Raw genomic sequence first — 19,873 nt, 5'->3', positions numbered from 1 at the left:
CCGGACCCCTTTGAAGCGCCATCAATGGCAGACTCCTTATGAGGTCCTGAACAAGGAAGCACCTGACATCAAGCACTTACGTGTCTTTGGATGCGGAGCGTATGTCTACCTGCCAAAGGAAACCAGACCCAATAAGTTATCGCCTAAAGCTGAGCTGATGACTTACATTGGTGTCGCAGATGGTGGCCATGGCTTCAAGTTCATGCGCGCCAATAATAGTATAGTCACTCAGCCTACTGCACTGTTTGACGAAGCTATATTCCCTAAATGCCCTAATACAAAGCGATGGGCAAGCACTAGGCTACAAAGTGCGCCTAAACCAGCTGACAGTCAACCAGAAAATTCTGATGATGACTGGATCACCGATGACGATGAGCCAGACTCATGTCCTCCTCCTAAATCCCAAAAGGGGCCAGGCCAGGATCGTGACGACAAACCTGCGCAGCCTGAGGTGCGAGAGCCTGAGAACCCGCCTTCTCCACCTCCGGGGGATCCTGCGCAACAAGATGAGCTGCGGAGACCGGTGAGAGAAAGGAAACCAGTAACTCGCCTGGGTAATATCTACGGTGAACCGTGGAATCCCGTAGAAACCTATCGCAAGATTGAGTCAGACAAGAAGTGGAAGGACTTAGTTGGCGAAAAATCTAAGACATCTTGCATACCTCACCAGTCCAAGCAGAAGCAACAGGTTCCCGGACCTAGCTCTGCCCCTCCACCTCGCGACCCTCCTGCTCAATCCCCGGGTGCTTCACATGAGCCAGTCGCTCCTGAAGCCTCTGACCAGCGGTCTGAACATGACGCTGATGAGTTACTTCGGCCATACATATATCTAGAAACTTCAGGGTGTATGCAGCAACAGATAGAACAATAAAATCCTTGCATTATTACATAGTATGATATACAATACAGTACCAAGGGACCGGGAGCAAACGGAATGTGAGCCCGAGGACGGCTGAACCATGGGGGTGGGCAACGCCGCGTCTGAATGCGTACTATTTGTACATATTTGGCTCAGGCTTAAACGCGATTTGGCAGTGACCAACTGCTGTCGGACAACGTTGTGCCCCCGCTATTGCCTTTTCAAGCAGATTTAAGTCACAGATTTGCACAAAAAGATCATTACTAGTGCGTGTTCAGTGAATTTTTGGGAAATTGCTGATAGTTAAATAAATAGTGTAAAAAAAGTTACCCAATGGACAATCTGGGTTGAACACGCACAAGAGCTTACTTGATAGAGCACTTCTCATGTTTGAAGCTAGACATGAAAGTGAGTCTACGAGCCAGCACAGTGTCCACGGTAGTCGACTGAAGAAAAGTGATTTGGCGCGAGATGCGGTGTGACAGTGATGTGACTAGGGCGAATGCCCGGGAGTTCTGTCATTTTATTAGTTCTGACATTTAATCATAGGCTTACCTTTGGATATGACTATGTTATATACACTCATTAGTGCCTGCTTAGACCTCAGAAGAGTGAGGTGATTGTGTATGGGCAACAGGAGCAGCATTGGTCACTTTTGCGCCACCAATTGCTTACATAAGCATACGCATTTCGACGCGGCGTTGCCCACCCCCATGAACCACGGATGACGTGGTAGTCACGAGCAGATCACGTGCATTTGTTCTTAACAATTTTTGACTTTCCCCAATCAAATCTTTGCACAAGAAGTCAGTTTGTCGCTTTTTTAAAACAAAAAAATGTCACAAATTCTGACTAGTGTGATTTGACGTTTTGACTTCAAGGGGTATTCAAATATTTTCAACCAAAGCGTCCGGCTGTGTATGGGTTATAAGAGTGTGACATACTGTGACAATGGCGCGGAGCGTGACACGGGAGAGCCTGCCGAGGGTCATCCCGGCATGTTCCGTGCCATCCATCTCGCTGGAAATGGGTACATATCGCCATAGGCGCACTGTTTTCTGTTGGAATGAATGAGTTTCTCGACTAAAATCAATTCAAACATTGTAAATGTGCTCTCATACATATGTGCCTAATCAGGATAAAAATAGCTCAAATTCCCTGAAAACCCATAGCTTTCGGCTTCCACCGACCACTATGGGTTAAGAGGGACTCGACTATAGTTCAGTCGGACATGCTTGCCGTGCTTCTGGCTTTCAGGCTCAGCGCGGATAGGAAAGACACAACTGACCGCTTCGAGATCGGAGGTATAGAATGTTTCACTTCGCGGGCGGAGTACTACAGTATTTGAACCTCACTGTCGCCCTTTCACCACCCGTCTTTCTGGTAGGGCGCACGTTGTAACTGTGGTACATCTCCCTCTGGAGCACTTGTTGCCAGCAGCAGAGCTAGCCAAAGTTAATATTCTCAAGATCACTATTACCTGGTCCCCCCACTAGATCTCCAGGCTCACGTACGACGCCTCGTCGTTCACGGATTCTGACGCACATTCGCTTCTCCAGCTCGTGTCTGTTCATCCAGGTACGAGAGCGGACCGCGACTCCAGTGGATTCTCGCCCATTGTTCGCCGGATTGTGCATGTAGTATCCGTCCTCGCGTTCTACGCAGTCAAGTAATCACTGAAAGGAGTAGGGCCTATAAGGACGCGTCAGCGTAGGCCTCATACCACGATCTGCTTCCTCTTGGATCTGCTTCCGACCTCATTCTCATCAAGCTATCGCTGATCTACATATTTCGCATGCCCGTCCCCGTTCCGAGGCACACCAAGGCACAAATCTGCTGCGCTTTGTATCGTCAGGGCATACAAGAGACGTAAACGTCTTCTCGCAGGAAGTTCTGTTCCGCACCTCTGTAGGTCCAGACATCCCAGTCACCACAAACGCCCACCTCGCTTGCGTCTCCTCTCCTCTTCACGGAGTTCCTCGGACGCGGACCTTCTCGCCACCGTTCAGCGGGAGCATCCCACCTTACGCGCTGCGCAATCTGCGATGTACAATATCCTGCACCTCGGAGCGCTCATTACGAGGCGTACATGTTGCCTGCGTTGCAGCTTTACCTTCGCTCACACCTTATCGCAAGCGCCTAGGGGTGAGCTTGTCCGCTCCTCCAGCGGGCCTCACAGAAGCCGCATGTCTGTTTACCTCCCGAGTTCCGCGAAATCGGCCATTTCATCCAACCACGCTTCGCTCCTCCGTTGTGTCAGCACTTTTAGGCCACCCGGGTGTTCCGGCGGTCCAGGGTGTGTGTATTAATTCGTATGCATGCATTGTGAGACTCGGAATGAATGCAGTTGTGATGGACAGGGATCGATCTGATCCCTGGGTAAGTATGTATTTGGTTTCCGACGTAGCGTGGAGATCCGTATGCAGCCTATCAACGGCATAGCATCCGGGACATAAAGACATGTCTGGCAGCCTCAGCGTTCGGGCAGCCTGCATTCGAGAGGAAACACAGTCCAGATCTATACAGTAACATTGGCGCTCGACAGGCAATGAAATGTGCTCGAACGTAAGGGATGTCGCAAACAACCCAGCTCAGACTATATTCCCGACGACAGTCCTCATATCCTCCGCTAGGACCTCCTGCCTGTCCATATACAGCGCCGTGACGACCTCCTTCTCCACCCACGTCTTCAAACTCGAATCCGGGCCCGCGTCGACCGGCGTGAGCGAGTACACGATCGACAGCGCCGATAGCACGCCCCCATACGCATGGGATATCCCTAGGTAATTTGACCTCAGCAATACACTCGCGGGACGAGGAACGCACGGGCCCGGGCTTACCGGTGTCTATTATGAGTATCTTGCCGTTACACCTCGACACGATTCTCTAGGTTACGCCAGTCAGCGTCAGTTCAGTGGGAGCGAAACCACAGCACAAGCGTACGTCGAAATCCGGCGTGTGCCCCATGACCATCCTGCGCGTGCCCGTGCGGCGGAGGACGTCGTCCACCGCTTTGCAGACGGCCTCCTCGCTATCGAGCGCCCACCCGCGGTACCACAGCGGGCCGTCCGTGCCGTAGAGGCGCTCCTCCGCGGGCGTCGCGTCCGCGGGCAGGCCGGGGTACGGGTGCGGGGGGTGCGGCGGCGGGAAGGGGCGGCGCGCCTGGAGCTTTGCGAGGAGCGAGCGCGAGAGGGCGTTGATGTGCGAGGGGAAGGGCGTGAGCGCCGGGTAGCTCGGCGCGAGCCCGCCGTGCACGAAGGAGATGGCGGCGTGCGAGAGGGGAGCGGAGGATGAGGATGAGGAGGGTGGGGGGTAGTCGGTGTTGGGTGGGCCGAGGGAGGGGTGTAGCGGCAGCCGAGACGCGGTGGTGTAATTGGCTGCCCAGGCTTTGCCTATCCAGCCGGTCGTGATTGTTTTCTGGCGCTCTTCGACGCCGCCGAAGGTAGCGATTTCGGTCCCATAGACGTAGCTGGACGAAACATCTTAGATGTTTGATGCGAGCATCGCGGTTGCACTCACCGCCAGTCGCCTAGGGAGATGCTGAGTAGACATGCAGGCTGAGGAGGAACGGCGTACCTATTGCGTTCATCCATTCGTGGTTCCCGAGGTGCGACAGGACCTGGCCACCCTTTGCTGGCGCTTGTTCGCGCAGTTTATCCATCAACGCATACAGTTTAATCGTGTCATCCCCTCTGTAGCCGAGTGACATTCAGAACGTGGGTGTATGCGCGTAAAGACTGACCGGTCGATAATGTCCCCAGTCTGCACGAAAAAGTCGACGTCGCCGCTCCAGTCGCCGTTGGCGTCAATGACTTGGGCCATTCGCAGGACCTTCTGCGCATTGCCAATGTCGCCGTGGAGGTCGCCGACGGCTATGATGCGCCGCACGAAGGGCGTCGGCTTCGATGCATCGCCCTCCGCACGGCTAGCGGAGGGGACGGCGGTGCCGGGCGGCTTGTCGAACGAAAATGCATGCTGAATATTTTTGATGTTTATCTGGCCCGGCAGACACCAGGCCAGGTAGGCCGCGAGCAGCGCCGGCAAGAGCGAGAGCAGCAGCGCCCTGGGCATGTTAATATTATAGCCCGCCATCGACGCGCTGGACCGGGGACAACACCGACACGTGGTGTGCACCGCCACGCGTCGGGAGTTCCCGAAGCCCGATCAGGGCGGTGGCCACAGACGGCGCCATCAGTTGATGTGGCCATGATGCGGCCGCCCCTTGTCCGCTCGTTGGCAGCCTGGGAGACGCTCGCCCGTACGCCATTTGTTTGGCGCCAGAATGGAAGGGTCCCTCCCCGCAGCTGCCACTCGTAGGTAATAGCCGCGACTCTGCGGTCCGACCCTTACTATATCTTCTCTTTCCGCTCCTCCCCCCTTTCATCCCTCCTTCATGGCGAGGTCGAACGACAACACGATGGCCGACTCCAAGGACGAACACAAGGACGCCGATTACTACGTTCCCGCTAATCGGCGCGCCATCGTGGCCTTTGCCCTCGCCCTTTCCATGTTTCTATCAGCCTTAGACTCTACCATAGTTGCCGTTGCTCTTCCTAAAATCGGTGCTGAATTCAATAATTTCGAGGAGACGAGTTGGGTGGTCACGGCCTATATTCTGACCTACACAGGTCTGTCTTTCCCGCTGCGACGCTGAAATAACCGCCCAACTGACGACCACCCGGCAGCCTTCCTCCCTGTTGTTTCCAAGCTGACAGACATAATTGGCCGTAAAATCGTTTTAGTATCCTCTATATTATGGTTCATGGTCAGTCGCGTGGACGACTTTTTATACGCCAATGGACTGACCCCCTCTTCCTAGGCATTCTCTGGCGCATGCGGCGGAGCAAAGAGCATCATTCAGCTCATCGTGTTCCGCGCGCTCCAGGGCATCGGCGGGTCTGCGATCTACTCTGGCGTGTTGACGACCATATCCACCATGGTTCCTCGCGAAGATGTTGCCAAGTACACTAGCGTTCTCGGTGCAAGTTACGCTCTAAGTAGTGTAGCTGGTCCCTTGATCGGTGGTGCTATTGTCCAGCACATTCACTGGGGTAAGCCAGACTGTACAGGCGGAAGCGATCACAGACTCACTCGTGGCTGATACAGGCTGGATCTTCTACATCAACTTACCACTGGGTCTCATTGCAGCGGTTTTGGTCCTGGCGTTCCTCACCTATCCCAAGCAGACGACCATCCAGTTCTCTGACCTCAAGACTCGCGTGGACTGGATTGGAGCCTTCCTTCTCTTGGCCTCGTCCCTTTTGCTTGCTCTCTCGGTAAGTCTCCCTTGGTTGCTCCCGCACACCTGCTGATGCGACCCCACAACAGCTGCAAATTGGAGGAACTCCCGGCTACCCTTGGGTGTCCGCCACAGTGTTGACCCCTTTGATCATATCCGTGTTGATCATCCCCGCATTCATCTTCGTCGAACTCAGAGTAAAGGAGCCCGTCCTGCCCCTGCGCCTCTTCACGTTCCGCTACAAGCCCGAGCCCGCGAGCGCACACGTCGTGAACCTCGCCGACCGCACGGATCCCGCGAGCGGCGCCAAGTCCTACATCCCGCCCGAGAACCCCAACTTCCTGCTCATGATCGCGTACACGCTCGCGCTCGGCTGCGCCTTCTTCTCCATCAACGTCGACCTCCCGCAGCGCCTGCAGGTCGTCGACGGGCGCAGCCCCATGCGCGCCGGCGTCGCGATGCTCCCCATCCTCGTGCCCGTCGGGCTCATCAGCCCCTTCGCCGCCGTCATGATCGTCAAGACGCGCTCGTACCGCCCGCTCCTCTGGATCTCCGCCGCGCTCGCGCCCGTCGGCGCCGGCCTCATCTCGACGCTCAAGGGCGGCGCGGGCGCGGTCGGCGGCGCGAGCACGAGCTACCCGCACCTCTACGGGTACGAGGTCATCCTCGGGCTCTCGCTCGGCATCACCATCACCGTGTCGACGATCATCATCCAGATGAGCGTGCGCCCCGCGGACCTCGGCGTCGCGACGGGCTTCCAGGCGTTCTCGCGCACGCTCGGCGGGCTCATCGGCCTCGCGATCTCCACGGCCGTCCTCAACGCGCGCGTCGAGTCGAAGCTCACCAGCGCGTTCCCCGACTCGGGCGTGCGCCAGCAGATCACGGAGGCGCCCTCGGACATCGTCCCCACCCTCACGCCGCAGCTCCAGGCGGTCGTGCGCCAGGCGTACAACTCCGGCTACTCTTTGGTGTTTATTATCATCGCGGCGTGGTTCTCGATCGGCATCGTCGCGAGCTTTGGCCTGAAACATGTCATGCCACCGCTCCCGGCAAAGGACGAAGCTCCCGCCACCGAGAAACCCATCGCACTTCAAGATGTTGAGTCACGACATTCGAATGGACAATCATAGTATCACGGGCTCGACCTGATGATTATTTATTGTTGTAATAGTTGTACGCATAGTGCCCGCTGGCCTCACGGGCCTGTCGTCAATGTGTTATTTATTCATTGAGGACGCTGACTGGCTGAGCTAGCTCAGGGCTTAGTTGCATCGAGAACGTGAGAGTGTAATAACATACATTCATCTCACGAGCAGATGAGACCATCTTGCATATTCGGATCAACCAATGAACCGGAATGACTGTGCAGTTCGATGGGGAGGTCAGGTTAGGGTTAGCCTCTCAGTTTCTCCGCAGGCAACGAGTCGCCGAGTTGCTTCATCCAGCCCTGTAGCTCGCACCGAGGAGATAATTCAAAGGCTGAAGCCTGCACATGATAAAGCTATGGACACCTCGATTGACGGAACGAAGAGAGAAGTCTCAGCAGACCCGGATCCGATGGAAGCGCAAGTCCATTCCATTAACAAGCCTCATTTGACTATTGGATGAGTATCATCCATGCCAGAATAAAGTAAAACAGTCTACCGTCCAGGTCAGCTTCAGTTCTGAGAAAAATGCCTTGCACGACGCTCACAATAAAGGATAGACAGCCAGGAGTATTCTCTGCTGCTCGATTTTGGCGCCATCGAAGAAATTGATGGATGCTTTTCCTTGGACGTCAACGATATCCGCATAATTTGACGGGATCACTCACCCCATATGCACCACGCCCACGCTGCGAGAGCTACAGGTGCACGAACCCATATGATATGCACGAAGGTAGCCACGAGAGCGGCGATGTCGAGGGGTGCTATGCAATACCCGAGGGCACATAGACCTTGGAAGAACGATCTAAAATGTATCCTCAGGAACGTGACCCAGATCACTGTGAATCGATCTCACACCCGGCCACCGAGAAGCTAAGGAAGAAGTTAGTGTTCATTCATAGGAGAGGGTAAATGAGATTCTGACCTTGGCTTGAACTGTTACGATTAGGGAGCCGACCGAAACGATTACGATGACACTCGTGAACACTCCTAGAGATTGGGATGCCGGTGCCTATCCCAGAATCAGACATACGAGGAGGTGCAAACTTATGAAATGCGCGAACGTTGATACTAAGCATGATTGCTAACAACAGGCACAGTATTAATGGGCCCCATAAATCCCAGTCTCTGTATTAGGTGGTAAGTGCTAGATCAGTTGGCCAACATGCCAGGCCGCACACCTTAGCACTTCTCGAGCAGCACCGCTCCTGCGGGGGTATAATACTTGCACGAGCTTGGAATATATGGATAACAAGTCTCTGGCCTGAAGCATCGTGTTGGGAGCGCAATCTCAGGGACTGAAAGAAGAGCAGCGTACAATGGTCGCCGTCACGGGCTCATCCAGCGTATCCGCCCCAGTATATCTATATTGCGCACACTACTAAGTACGTGACAAGGAGGGTAGACTACTATAAATACATACCGCGTTTCGACCTGCACACCGCCAACAGTCTGCCGAGAAGGCTTCACCCCTCCACCACTCGAGCTACCGATATTCCCGGACACCGAGGGGACTGAGCCAGAGGGCGGCGCGAGCTGCTCGGGTGCCCTCGCCTTGCCTTTGTCGGGACTCGGAGACGCCGGCTGAATGGACGGGTGCGTGAATGCGGGGATGTCATCCTCGTCCAGGTCGTCGTCGTCTGTGTAAACGGGAGACGTTAGAACATTCTGTAATACGGTCCAAGGCATATCACTCACCGGCCTGTATAAATTGGGATGTCGACGTGAGGGGTGTAGAGGCCGTGACGTTGTGCTCGATATCCATTGCAGACGTGTGTTTGCTGTCCGAAGCCAGGCGCGTACGCTCTATTAGGCGTGTCTTCCCACGAATAGTGTCGGAGGTCGAATTCGAAAGTAGTCGCAATGACGCGTCGCGTCGAGTGTGTATTCATCCCACCGCCATTCACGTCGTTCTGCTCGTCTTGTCCTCAGTTAAAGCCTTGACACTTAGTCTACGAATCGTTTGGTGTGCGTCTAGAAGAATACAGCATTCTTTGTAATGGTGGGTCTCGATCTCAAGGGGAACCATCCATGTGCTTAATCAGACTTGCAGGGTAACGCAGCCTCTGGCCTTCCTCCTCCAGGAGGCAACAGTCCCAGCGACAACCAGAACAACAAAGAGAAGAAGGAGGAGAAGAAGAAATGGGAGCCTCCCCTGCCTACCCGCGTCGGCAAGAAGAAGAAGCGCGGACCGGACGCTGCATCTAAGCTGCCCGCCGTTTATCCCACCACCCGGTGTCGCCTACGGCTGCTCAAGATGGAGCGCATCAAGGACTACCTACTTCTCGAGGAAGAGTTTGTACAGAACCAGGAACGTCTGAAGCCCGAAGCAACTCGGGATGAGAGGAACGAAGAGGAGCGGTCGAAGGTGGACGACCTGCGGGGCAGCCCCATGGCCGTTGGGAGCTTGGAGGAGATCATTGACGATGACCACGCTATCATCAGCACCGCATCAGGACCCGAATTCTACGTTTCCATCATGTCCTTTGTCGACAAGGACCTGTTGGAGCCCGGCTGCCAGGTCTTGCTGCACCATAAGACGCAGTCGATTATTGGCGTATTGCAGGACGATGCGGATCCCATGGTCAGCGTCATGAAGCTGGACAAGGCTCCCACTGAGAGCTACGCGGATATCGGTGGGTTGGAGCAACAGATTCAAGAAATCAAGGTGAGAAGAAAGACATCCGTGTTTCTGTAAACGAAGGCTTACACAATTATTGTGTAGGAATCTGTCGAGCTTCCCTTGACGCATCCGGAACTGTATGAAGAGATGGGTATCAAGCCACCGAAGGGTGTGATTCTGTACGGCGTGCCGGGAACAGGGAAGACTCTCCTCGCAAAAGCAGTGGCAAACCAAACATCCGCGACCTTCCTACGCGTGGTTGGCTCGGAGTTGATCCAGAAGTACCTTGGAGACGGTCCCAAACTTGTGCGCGAGCTCTTCCGGGTAGCGGAGGAACATGCGCCCAGCATCGTCTTCATCGACGAGATCGATGCCATTGGTACGAAACGGTACGACTCGACGTCTGGCGGTGAACGAGAAATTCAACGTACCATGTTGGAGCTCCTCAATCAACTGGATGGTTTCGACACTCGTGGGGATGTCAAGGTTATCATGGCCACCAACAAGATTGAATCCCTGGATCCTGCCCTCATCCGACCAGGTCGTATCGACAGGAAGATCGAGTTCCCATTGCCCGATATTAAGACGAAACGGCACATTTTCAGGTACTTTTACCTTGCGCAATCTGCTTCCGGGCCGTGGCTGACCTTATATTGCTCGTCACAGATTGCATACGTCACGGATGAGCCTTGCAGAGGATGTCGATCTCGAGGAGTTCGTAACGGCAAAAGACGATCTTTCTGGCGCGGACATCAAGGCCGTGTGTACCGAAGCCGGGTTGCTAGCGCTAAGAGAACGACGAATGCGGGTGACGAAGGCCGATTTCTCCGCAGCAAGAGAGAGGGTGCGTACCCGTCGTTGCTCGCTCCTACACCCGTTTATTCACGTCTTCGTTCCAGGTCCTTTACAGGAAGAACGAGGGGTTGCCGGAAGGGTTGTATCTATAGTTGGCTCGTTATTATACATGCTGTACGACTTTGGAAGTACGCCTTTTGCACTGCAGTTTTGCCTCTCGAGGCTAAGGCCTGAGTAATACAAATACACATGCTATGTGTGCCGGGCGAAGATACTCTGTTGTCAGGAAAAGTAGATTCAGGCTCTGCAAACCATACGACGTCACTAGCCTTGTTTATACCAGATGCAGTACTATGTAGTGAAGTTGTCATATCCATCCTACATACTAGTAGTTTGAATGATTTTCGCTTGCAAACTCGACGTGTTTTAACGTTGACGTTGTAGCTGGTGGTCTGTTCATCAAACAAGGCGAAGGCCTCCGGAAAAGTTCAGTGATCCTACCTGTCAGAGACTGCCAGTCGTGTGGCTATGTATTGCGGTATACGAGATTGCAAGCGTACAAGGATGCCGTCGGATCAACGATCGATCAACGTTGGATACCTGGGCGCAGTGCTGCCAATTGGCTGGGACGCCGGCGCTTAAGTTTCCTGAGCCGCAGCCGTTACGTTGCGTGTATGCATAGGTCATGAACAGATTTATATACTGATAAAGTGGGCATCCAGTCGTTGACCGTCGCAGCACGACTCCATCCCTGTGGCAGTTAGCCCGTCGTTAGGATAGGGATGTACAATCCGCTACATCCGCCTCCAGCTCCCCCCGCTTTCGGAGGAGGTACTGTCTTGCCTGAGGCACGGGCGTCGTGAGTCCAGGAATTCTGTCAGCCTACTTGGTTCTCAATCCTGCGCAGTATACTTTCTCGTCTGATCTTTAGCTGGGTGAGCCCGCTCCTGAAAGTTGGCTTTTCTCGACCACTCGAGAAAGAAGGTGTTACAAGCATTATTATCTAATTTTTCATACCTGATACTCACATTTGACCGGTGTGTTTTAGATCTCTGGCAGTTGCCAGATTCTAGGTTAACCGCACACTTGTCTCACGAAGTCGAGCGCAATTTTTATGAGCGGTGCTCGCCAGAGAAGAGGCCACCTTCTCTGCGCGGCTCATCTGTCAACGACGCACCCCCCTCGGATGGGGTACAGACGCTGGAGTCAGAAAAACGTGACTCTAAAGCTACTGTGGACGCGGTAAAGGTCGAGGGTGGTAATCATGAAGCAAGCGACGACAAAAGCCCCCGGAAGGAGACGTACGACGAGAGCTTGCTCAAAGCACTCAACAACTCCTTCTTTTACAGGTGGTGGTCAGCGGGTATCCTGAAGCTCTGTGCAGGTACGTCTCGCGTAATACATGCACCCGTAGCTTCAGTTATTAACGCGGATGAGATCTCGACACAGAGACCCTCAATATCACGACGCCCCTCGTAACGAAGCTCCTTCTTACCTACTTGACTAACTCCTACTATGCCTTTCGCCTGACTCCCGAGGAGCGGGAGGCAGCAGGACTGGGCCAGGTTAGAGGTATAGGATACGGCATTGGCTTAGCCTTCGCTATATTTGCCATGCAAGGTAAGCGGATATATCGGCGCTGTATATGTATGTGAAGTCAATAATATTGATTCTCTGCTTGCTGACAGAGGCTAGCAGTTTGGTGAGTGCAGCTCCCTTCTTAGGATTGTCTTGTGCTGCGCCGCGGGCGTTCATACGAACAGGACACTAGATGACTACACATTACATGTTGAGAGGTATGACTACTGGGCAGATGGTCCGAACAGCGGTCAGTGCTGACAGAGCGATTGGTCGCACATACTTTATTTCTGACATAAACACTCATCTCTCATATCCGGGCACGGCTCTCCAGGTCATTGGGATGTTATTCCGCAAATCTCTCCGGCTTTCTGGGCGAGGCAGAGCCGAGCATAGTGTAGGACAGATAACGACCATGATCAGTAGTGATGCAGGGAGTTTGGATAATGTCGGCCTATATGCGCACGAGTACGTTGCATATACATTTCTTCACATGTTTCTCCTAGGGCTACGAGGCTCCATTATTTGTTGCTCGGTACGGTATTGACGAGATCCCTTCAGGCTTTGGATAGCGCCTATCCAGGTCAGTCGTGTCTGCGGAGTATTGGAGGAGGTTAGTTAACTCTATCGATTCCGACAGATTATAGTAGGGCTTGCGCTCCTGATATACAATGTCAGTCCTTAATCTTTTTGCGAAGCAATAAGCTCTGAATCGTAAGTCATATCCCACAGCTTGGTTATTCCGCGCTGGTCGGCCTAGGTGTATGTCCATGTCCTGCCCTCACACCGCGTGAATGGATTCTAAATACATTTTTACTTAGGTATTCATCTTCGGTGCCCCAGTCCAGGGCATTTTGGTTGCGATCTTGATGATAGCTCGCAGGAAAGGGCTGGCGATCACTGACCAACGGATACGGTTGACGAGCGAGGTATCGCCTTCTCCTTACCCTCCATTGTGGCGCATTTTACCCATATATTTGCGATGAAGGTGCTGCAGGGCATCCGACTCGTTAAGTTGTACGCGTGGGAGACGTTCTATGGCCACAAAATAGCCAAATTGAGGGCGGGCGAGATTAGCCGCCTTCGTATGGGAGCGTGAGTTGAATGCGTCTTTCTGCTGCTACAAGACGAGAACTTACCCCGTTTTGGTTTCCTCGTGTGTGAATGATAGATGGGCGCTCTCCGTGATGATAGCACTGAGTAGCTTTGTCCCACTGCTGGCCGTGATTCTGTCCTTTGTGAGTTACTCGATACACGGCCCATATCATCACACTTATGTCTGAACGAACTTCCCTAAGATCACATACGCTCTGACCAGTCATAGTCTTAACGTCGCGATCATTTTCAGTTCCCTGCAATGGTTCAACGTGCGTAGCCGTTCTCCGCCGAAGGGAGACCCGACTGACCAAATCATATTTAATACAGATGATCCGAGCGCCTCTGACCGTGTTGCCTATAGTCGTTTCACAAGCCACACAAGCAATAGTAGCCCTCGAACGCATTTCAAAATTTCTGCTCGCGGAGGAGTTGCAGGACCCGTACGAAGTCGACCTGGATAGGAAGGAGGCTATAAGCATCGAGGGAGATTTCACCTGGGAGCGCGCAGCCAAGTTAAACCCAGACAACGTCAAGGCTGACGCCACTAAGCAAGGCGGGAAGAAAAAGAACAAGAAACGAGAGGGCGCTGTGTTACCCACCTCAGCACCCGCGGCATCCGAAGCAGATGCTGAAGACACGGAGACTCCATTTGAGCTCAAAGATTTGAAGGTGAAGATCCCTCGCGGCCAATTCGTCGCTGTTGTAGGTCAGATTGGATCCGGAAAGGTTCGTATATCAACCATTTGGGCCCTTCGGGTTATAACCTCTCGTTACCCAGACTTCCTTACTTCAAGCTATGCTCGGCGAAATGAGAAGGACTAAGGGAAACGTGAGAGAATGCGTCGGTGCCGCTCGGTACGCTGAAGAGTCCCGTTTTTGTGTTCTAGGTGATTTTCGGAGGATCCGTCGCATATGCTCCCCAAGCCCCTTGGATCATGAACGCGACGCTGAAGGAGAACATAGTATTTGGTCAACCTGAGGACGATGTTTGGTACATCCAATCTCACTGATATGTGTGGCCTGGTCTGACCGTTCTCTCGTTTCTGCAGGTTCCAAGAAGTTATCCGCGCTTGCTGCCTGGAACCCGACCTGAAGCTGCTTCCCCACGGCCAGTACACTGAGATTGGGGAGAAGGGTATCAACTTGAGCGGTGCGTCTTCCGTTGAGTGCTCACGTGTGCTGTGCTGAATGGTTTCGGATAGGCGGACAGAAGGTAACTTATCACTTCTGGGACGCGCAAATGTGAAAGTAATCTTCGTCATCGTAGGCCCGTATTTCGCTTGCTAGGGCAGCCTATGCGCGTCCGGATATAGTTCTACTAGATGACGTCCTCAGCGCGGTAGACGCGTGGGTAGGCAAGTCAATTCTCGACAACTGCCTCATCAAGGGTCCGCTCGCCAATAGCACCCGTGTCCTCGTTACCCATGCTTTGCATGTGCTTGACAAGGCCGACTACATATACGTTCTGGATCATGGTGTTATCCGTGAGCAAGGGAGGTTCGAGGTAGGGTCGTCTTCAGCCTCTTTATGATGCTGTCAGTCTCAGTTCGCTCTCTCGTTGTCGCCGATAGGACCTATCGAGCAATAGCGTGCTGTTCTCTCACATTATGGAAGAGTTTGGTAATACCGACGATCTTGGCATTCAGACGACAGTGAAGAAGAAGCGTATGGAGAAACCACAAGAAGGTGCCCTCCCGAAAGTAGACGAAGCGAGAGATATTCTTATGCAGGAGGAAGAAAGAGTCACCGGTGCCGTGGGGTTGGAGACGTATAAAAAGTATTTCCATTATGTCGGAGGACTTCTGTGGGCCTTCGCAATTGTCGTCCTTCTTGTGTTGGAACAAGGGGCCACTGGTGAGTTACTCAGCCTTGAGTCAGCAAATGTGTTTTTAACCAATCCATAGTATCGAATAACCTATTTCTGGGTTTCTGGACCGCCGGGAGTATAAAGGGCTTCCACCAGGGCCAATACATTGGCGTCTATGCTGGGCTTGGAGTCGCACAAGCCGTCTTTGCGCTCGTGAGCAACTTGACGTTCACGTACGTGTCGCGTGTCTCGAAAAACATGACAATGAACAAAATCATCATTAGTTTGGCAGGATTGTCCGCTAGTTTGGCGATGTTTCAGGCAGCTTTGATGCATGTCTTGCGGTCGCCTGTCTCCTTTTTCGACACCACCCCAATGGGTACGTTCATTCTTCACCATTGAAAACCCCCTTCGCTGAGCCAGGATATCCCCAAAGGGCGGATCATATCCAGGCTCGCAAAAGATCAAGACACCGTTGACTTCGAAGTATCCATGGTATCCTACTCGGTTCGTAGCAAACCAAATCTCCACCGTCCACCACGGTAAGCGAAGGAAGCTGACCACTAGTGTAGTTCCTGACGAGCGCTATGAATGTGCTTGGCACGGTGGGCCTGGTGTTCTATACTTTCCCGTATCTAGGGATTATATTCGTACCGTTGGGATTTCTTTACTACGTGGTATCGATATATTACCGCAGGTCGTCCGTGGAGACGAAGCGGCTAGACTCCCTGATGCGCTCCCAGTTGTATGCCTCATACACAGGTTAGTGACTATAGCAACTTCCACTTGTTGATCTTATCAGTTCCCTTCTCTAGAATGCCTCACGGGCCTGTCAAGTCTCAGGGCCTACCGACGACAGGTGAGCTGTATGTGCTGCTAGAGTTGCTCCGTTTATCTCCTTCCCGTAGGAGCACTTCGTTGTGAAGGCTTATGAAGGCCTTGATTTGGAGAATCGTGCCCTATATATGACTATCGTAATCCAACTTTGGCTTGCGACTCGTCTAGACTTTTTCGGAAATCTCTTGATCCTGGGCATAGGCCTATTCGCTGCAGGCTTCCGACACAGCGTCAATCCCTCTAGAGTCGGAGTTGTGCTCTCATATTCTCTGACAAGTCAGTGTTTTACTCAAAATTTGCTTTCGCGCGGCATCTGATCATTTCCGTAGTCACGCAGCTACTCTGTACGTTTGCCACCACCTCGGAGGTTTCAGAACTCTGAAGACTCATAACCCCCTTTCTATCTGCAGCCACCATTGTCTCTTCTTACGCTCAAATGGAGCAGGCTATGAATGCGGTGGAGCGCCTTTTGTTTTATACAGAGTTGCCCTTGGAAGGATATGCCACGACGTCAAGCGATCCACCTCCCGCATGGCCAGAGGCCGGCCGCGTAAAGTTCTCGCAGGTTGCCCTTGCCTATCGCCCAGGGTTGCCTGTCATTCTGCATGATGTTAGCTTTGAAGTGCAGCCCGGTGAAAAGGTGCGCGTCTCTCACAATGGACGAGAAATAAGTGTATGATTGTGCTCCGTCGCGCTAGATTGGCATAGTTGGACGAACTGGCGCCGGTAATCGACTTCCTACAAGCGGCCAGTGCCACCTCTGACTAATATACACTGTAGGAAAGAGTTCTCTACTGCAGGCCCTTTTCCGGTAAGTATCGACTATCTCAAGGCGCACGCCATGTCTACTAACAGCTTCTTTTAGTACTGTGGAACTTCAGAAAGGCAGCATAGAGATTGACGGATACGATATTCGCAATATTGGCTTGGGTACTCTTCGGTCTCGACTTGCGCTTGTACCGCAAGCTAATACCCTGTTCCTGGGAACTTTACGAGAGAATCTGTAAGACGCGTCCTACTCCATCTTTGACTTCCTCTTAACACAATCATAGTGATCCAGAAAACACCCGTACCGATGCGGAAATTATATCCGCCCTTCGTCGAGCTTGGCTGCTTCCACAAGAGGGACCGGCTGATCCCGCTACGGAGGCAAAATTCAGCCTGGATGCTCGTGTGAGCGATGAAGGTGAGGATCGTCTCTAAGACCTCTAGATAACGGTCGTAAATTTCGACACCAGGGGGTAATTTCAGTGCTGGCGAGAAACAGCTCCTGGCACTTTGTCGAGCCCTCGTCAAAAACAGTCGTATAATAGTATTGGTGAGTGGTAACCGAGCCGTCTCCACGATTTGCTGACCCGTTCGCACTCCAGGACGAAGCGACCAGTAGCGTGGACGTGGAGACAGACGCGAAGGTCCAGAAGACGATTCAGACTCAGTTCTCCAACTCGACCTTACTTTGCATAGCGCATCGCTTGAACACGATCGGTAAGTTGAGAGACGTTGTCTGCATTCGCGGGCGCTGATATGATATCACCTAGCGTACTACGACCGCATACTTGTCATGGACTCGGGACGGGTGGCCGAATACGATACTCCTCTAAACCTCTACGATAAGTCCGACTCGATTTTCCGGTCTTTATGTGACGAAGCACATCTGTCCAGGAAGGATATCGAACGGATCAGGGCTAGTGCTCTGCTACCAAGTGAGACCCAGGTCGCCACAGAGGACTGACGCACCCATACGCCCTTGTACTCATCTTCCTAGACTACATTATTAGCTACCCTACTCCTCCCCGCTCACACCCCGCATCTTACATTCAGGAGCTCTTATTTTATTACTGGAATACACCCATGCCTCTACTCATGATAAACTCCGTCGTGTTCCGGTAATAAGTTACACACTGGGGGTATGTTTGAAAAGTCACTCGACAAAAGACGAGCCGAGCGCATAAGAGACGGTTATGTCGCAAGGTGAAGTGCCCGCTCTGCAAGCTGTCGTAGCCAGACCTCACAATGCTGGCTTGAACTACAAGCCAACGTTTCTGCTGAAGGTACACTGCCTGCAGCACACGGCACGTTCATGTAGCATGGGGTAAAGGTGTGTCACTCGTGCACAGACAAGCGGGACGTCTCAGCGAGTCTGGATTACGCGTAGCGAGTTCAGAGGCGTGCCGACCTGATGGACCGACTAGTCCATTCTTCCTGTAGCCCGACTAGTCCGTTCTTCCTGTGGCGCCGTGACCACGGAGAATATGGCGAGCCAGAATATCGTGGGAGATGTTTCGATCCGTCACCGTTGTAACACAGGATATCTTACGTACCTGTACAGGTGCCATAAGAAACTCCAAGTCCTGCACGACCAGCGCCTTGCTGCAGACCCAGTGTATAAAGGTTTTGACAGCAAAGAAACTGAGGGTTGGCCAACTCGTAAGCCAGCTGCGGACAGATTCATGAGGTTGAGTGCCTCCGGGAGAAGTCGCCGCCTTCCATATGATCTCGTCCCTGCTTGCCGTGATGATCAACTCGCAACAATGCATGCAAATGCTGACAAAATGTTGGAAGAGAGCAAGGACTACGATCCAGAAACCTATTACTCCGGGAAAGCTTCATTTCCAACGAACGGCGACCAGTCATTGGGGCCACGAACACCGTGGCGCTAATCCACAGAGAAACGTGGGCGAGAGCCCGATCGAACCTGTTAGAAGGTCCTGCAATGCGTTCAGCACCAAGGGAAGAGCACTCGGGGCGACGTAAAGAGGATAACGGGAACATCCTCCGAGTATCGTCTGCTGAATCTTCGAAGGCTCTGGACACAAGACTAGCCCAAGACCCGTCATCCACTTTATAGAAGCTTTCGTCAGCTTTAGAAGACATCCGTTGATGCACTCCTCTCCCGCTTGCAAAAAAGCTCAAATTCAGTGATGATATTGGAAGAAAGAAAGAAAGGAAGCTCACGAGTGTTATATTGCCTTGGGACAGAGAACGCGTCGACGAGTGCTGTGCCTTCTAGTAAGCCTCAGCAGGTGCGACCGACGTGAGTGGGGATCTCGGCACACACACACATTCAGCGCTCAGCGGCCGAGCTATGTATGTACAAGGATTGACGTGTGTTGAACCAGTTTCACGCTTAGTATGCTTAGCTATGGGGCTGCATCGATGCATCCCGGCACAGGGACATTAGACTGTAGCGCTTGGCCATCGCACACCTTGTGGCTGTACGTTGATGATGAACATCTCTCCGGGTACTCGTGCATTGAGTTTCCGAAGTCCTTGGATGTAAGACTCAAGTAACACGACACCAGGATCCGTCGTTTACTTACGTTGATCGGAGGCGCTCCGTAACGAACAACCATAATGGTGAGATGTTTCTAAGAAGGCCCAGTGACTCGACAGCCCGCTAACTGAGTTAGCGCCCAGCTTGCACCGACAACAGTTGCATCTGACGGTTTTGATTCGTCAACCAGGAGTACTTAGAAATGCGGGGTGCGTCGTCGTTATGCGATCAGCTGTAATAGAAAGTCTGATGAGTCTATTGGACATCCTGTTAATAGTACTCTCCGTTGTGCAACGTTGGAGGCTAATCTTGACCGTAACCCAGGACACGTACCTGCATCATATGCATTGCGTAGCGGATCATGCATTGACATTGACATACAATAGGACCCCTGAAAATACCGATAGATGCCGGTGCAAGACTCGATTTTGTCATGTCCGGACTTTTTCTGGCGGCCCCCCGCCTTTATGTCCGGATAAAATACCGGCCTCGGCCAAGGTCATATTCATGTCCGGACTATTGCCCCGGCCTCTAGGAAACAGCAAAAATCACCCGTTGTAGTCCACAAGTCATTCTAGACACTAGATATATATACTAGGGTGTATGAAAACCTGAAAC

General features: G+C 52.8%; 8 protein-coding genes across 8 annotated transcripts; 5 read left to right on the top strand and 3 right to left on the bottom strand.

The window, feature by feature from the left end:
• Positions 1-157: 157 nt before the first annotated feature.
• Positions 158-871, top strand: GLOTRDRAFT_132044 (uncharacterized protein; the record flags this gene model as incomplete). Its single annotated transcript, XM_007870873.1, has 1 exon — positions 158-871. One exon carries the CDS (start codon positions 158-160, stop codon positions 869-871), a length of 714 nt encoding a protein of 237 aa, XP_007869064.1.
• A 2,433-nt stretch (positions 872-3,304) lies between these two features.
• On the bottom strand, positions 3,305-4,930 carry GLOTRDRAFT_117507 (Metallo-dependent phosphatase; the record flags this gene model as incomplete). Its single annotated transcript, XM_007870872.1, has 6 exons — positions 3,305-3,638; positions 3,700-3,745; positions 3,803-4,341; positions 4,436-4,551; positions 4,602-4,784; positions 4,872-4,930. The coding sequence occupies 6 exons, from the start codon at positions 4,928-4,930 to the stop codon at positions 3,451-3,453; spliced, it is 1,131 nt and encodes a 376-aa protein (XP_007869063.1). The 3' UTR covers positions 3,305-3,450.
• A 203-nt stretch (positions 4,931-5,133) lies between these two features.
• Positions 5,134-6,693, top strand: GLOTRDRAFT_80018 (MFS general substrate transporter; the record flags this gene model as incomplete). The annotated part of the gene is made up of 5 exons (XM_007870871.1): positions 5,134-5,487; positions 5,545-5,624; positions 5,679-5,910; positions 5,966-6,135; positions 6,188-6,693. Coding segments are annotated over exons 1-5 (1,221 nt in total), but the record flags the coding sequence as incomplete, so codon positions are not given.
• Positions 6,694-6,760: 67 nt separating this feature from the next.
• On the top strand, positions 6,761-7,138 carry GLOTRDRAFT_13228 (uncharacterized protein; the record flags this gene model as incomplete). The annotated part of the gene is made up of 1 exon (XM_007870460.1): positions 6,761-7,138. A coding segment is annotated over one exon (378 nt), but the record flags the coding sequence as incomplete, so codon positions are not given.
• A 557-nt stretch (positions 7,139-7,695) lies between these two features.
• Positions 7,696-8,237, bottom strand: GLOTRDRAFT_46359 (Yip1 domain-containing protein; the record flags this gene model as incomplete). Its single annotated transcript, XM_007870474.1, has 5 exons — positions 7,696-7,738; positions 7,792-7,861; positions 7,912-8,048; positions 8,100-8,116; positions 8,169-8,237. Coding segments are annotated over 5 exons (336 nt in total), but the record flags the coding sequence as incomplete, so codon positions are not given.
• Positions 8,238-8,534: 297 nt separating this feature from the next.
• On the bottom strand, positions 8,535-9,008 carry GLOTRDRAFT_46637 (uncharacterized protein; the record flags this gene model as incomplete). Its single annotated transcript, XM_007870499.1, has 3 exons — positions 8,535-8,607; positions 8,667-8,883; positions 8,942-9,008. The coding sequence occupies 3 exons, from the start codon at positions 9,006-9,008 to the stop codon at positions 8,535-8,537; spliced, it is 357 nt and encodes a 118-aa protein (XP_007868690.1).
• A 120-nt stretch (positions 9,009-9,128) lies between these two features.
• Positions 9,129-10,999, top strand: GLOTRDRAFT_64595 (26S proteasome subunit P45). Its single transcript, XM_007870870.1, has 5 exons — positions 9,129-9,245; positions 9,297-9,911; positions 9,969-10,471; positions 10,533-10,710; positions 10,766-10,999. The coding sequence occupies exons 1-5, from the start codon at positions 9,243-9,245 to the stop codon at positions 10,811-10,813; spliced, it is 1,347 nt and encodes a 448-aa protein (XP_007869061.1). The 5' UTR covers positions 9,129-9,242; the 3' UTR covers positions 10,814-10,999.
• A 400-nt stretch (positions 11,000-11,399) lies between these two features.
• Positions 11,400-17,847, top strand: GLOTRDRAFT_80009 (multidrug resistance-associated ABC transporter). The gene is made up of 35 exons (XM_007870869.1): positions 11,400-11,520; positions 11,569-11,645; positions 11,710-12,045; positions 12,111-12,281; positions 12,350-12,363; positions 12,433-12,489; positions 12,574-12,707; positions 12,801-12,822; positions 12,880-12,912; positions 12,972-13,001; positions 13,061-13,168; positions 13,228-13,334; positions 13,411-13,477; positions 13,538-13,606; positions 13,665-14,063; positions 14,116-14,166; positions 14,225-14,328; positions 14,387-14,487; positions 14,540-14,550; positions 14,605-14,841; positions 14,909-15,191; positions 15,242-15,377; positions 15,429-15,523; positions 15,581-15,651; positions 15,717-15,906; positions 15,960-16,003; positions 16,053-16,257; positions 16,392-16,621; positions 16,680-16,707; positions 16,762-16,792; positions 16,847-16,984; positions 17,034-17,167; positions 17,220-17,299; positions 17,352-17,466; positions 17,520-17,847. Exons 1-35 carry the CDS (start codon positions 11,444-11,446, stop codon positions 17,711-17,713), a joined length of 4,179 nt encoding a protein of 1,392 aa, XP_007869060.1. The 5' UTR covers positions 11,400-11,443; the 3' UTR covers positions 17,714-17,847.
• Positions 17,848-19,873: the final 2,026 nt, after the last annotated feature.

The sequence above is a fragment of the Gloeophyllum trabeum genome (genome assembly GCF_000344685.1).
Source record: "Gloeophyllum trabeum ATCC 11539 unplaced genomic scaffold GLOTRscaffold_00012, whole genome shotgun sequence".
NCBI lineage: Eukaryota > Fungi > Basidiomycota > Agaricomycetes > Gloeophyllales > Gloeophyllaceae > Gloeophyllum > Gloeophyllum trabeum.
This window is presented reverse-complemented; position numbering and strand designations above follow the sequence as displayed.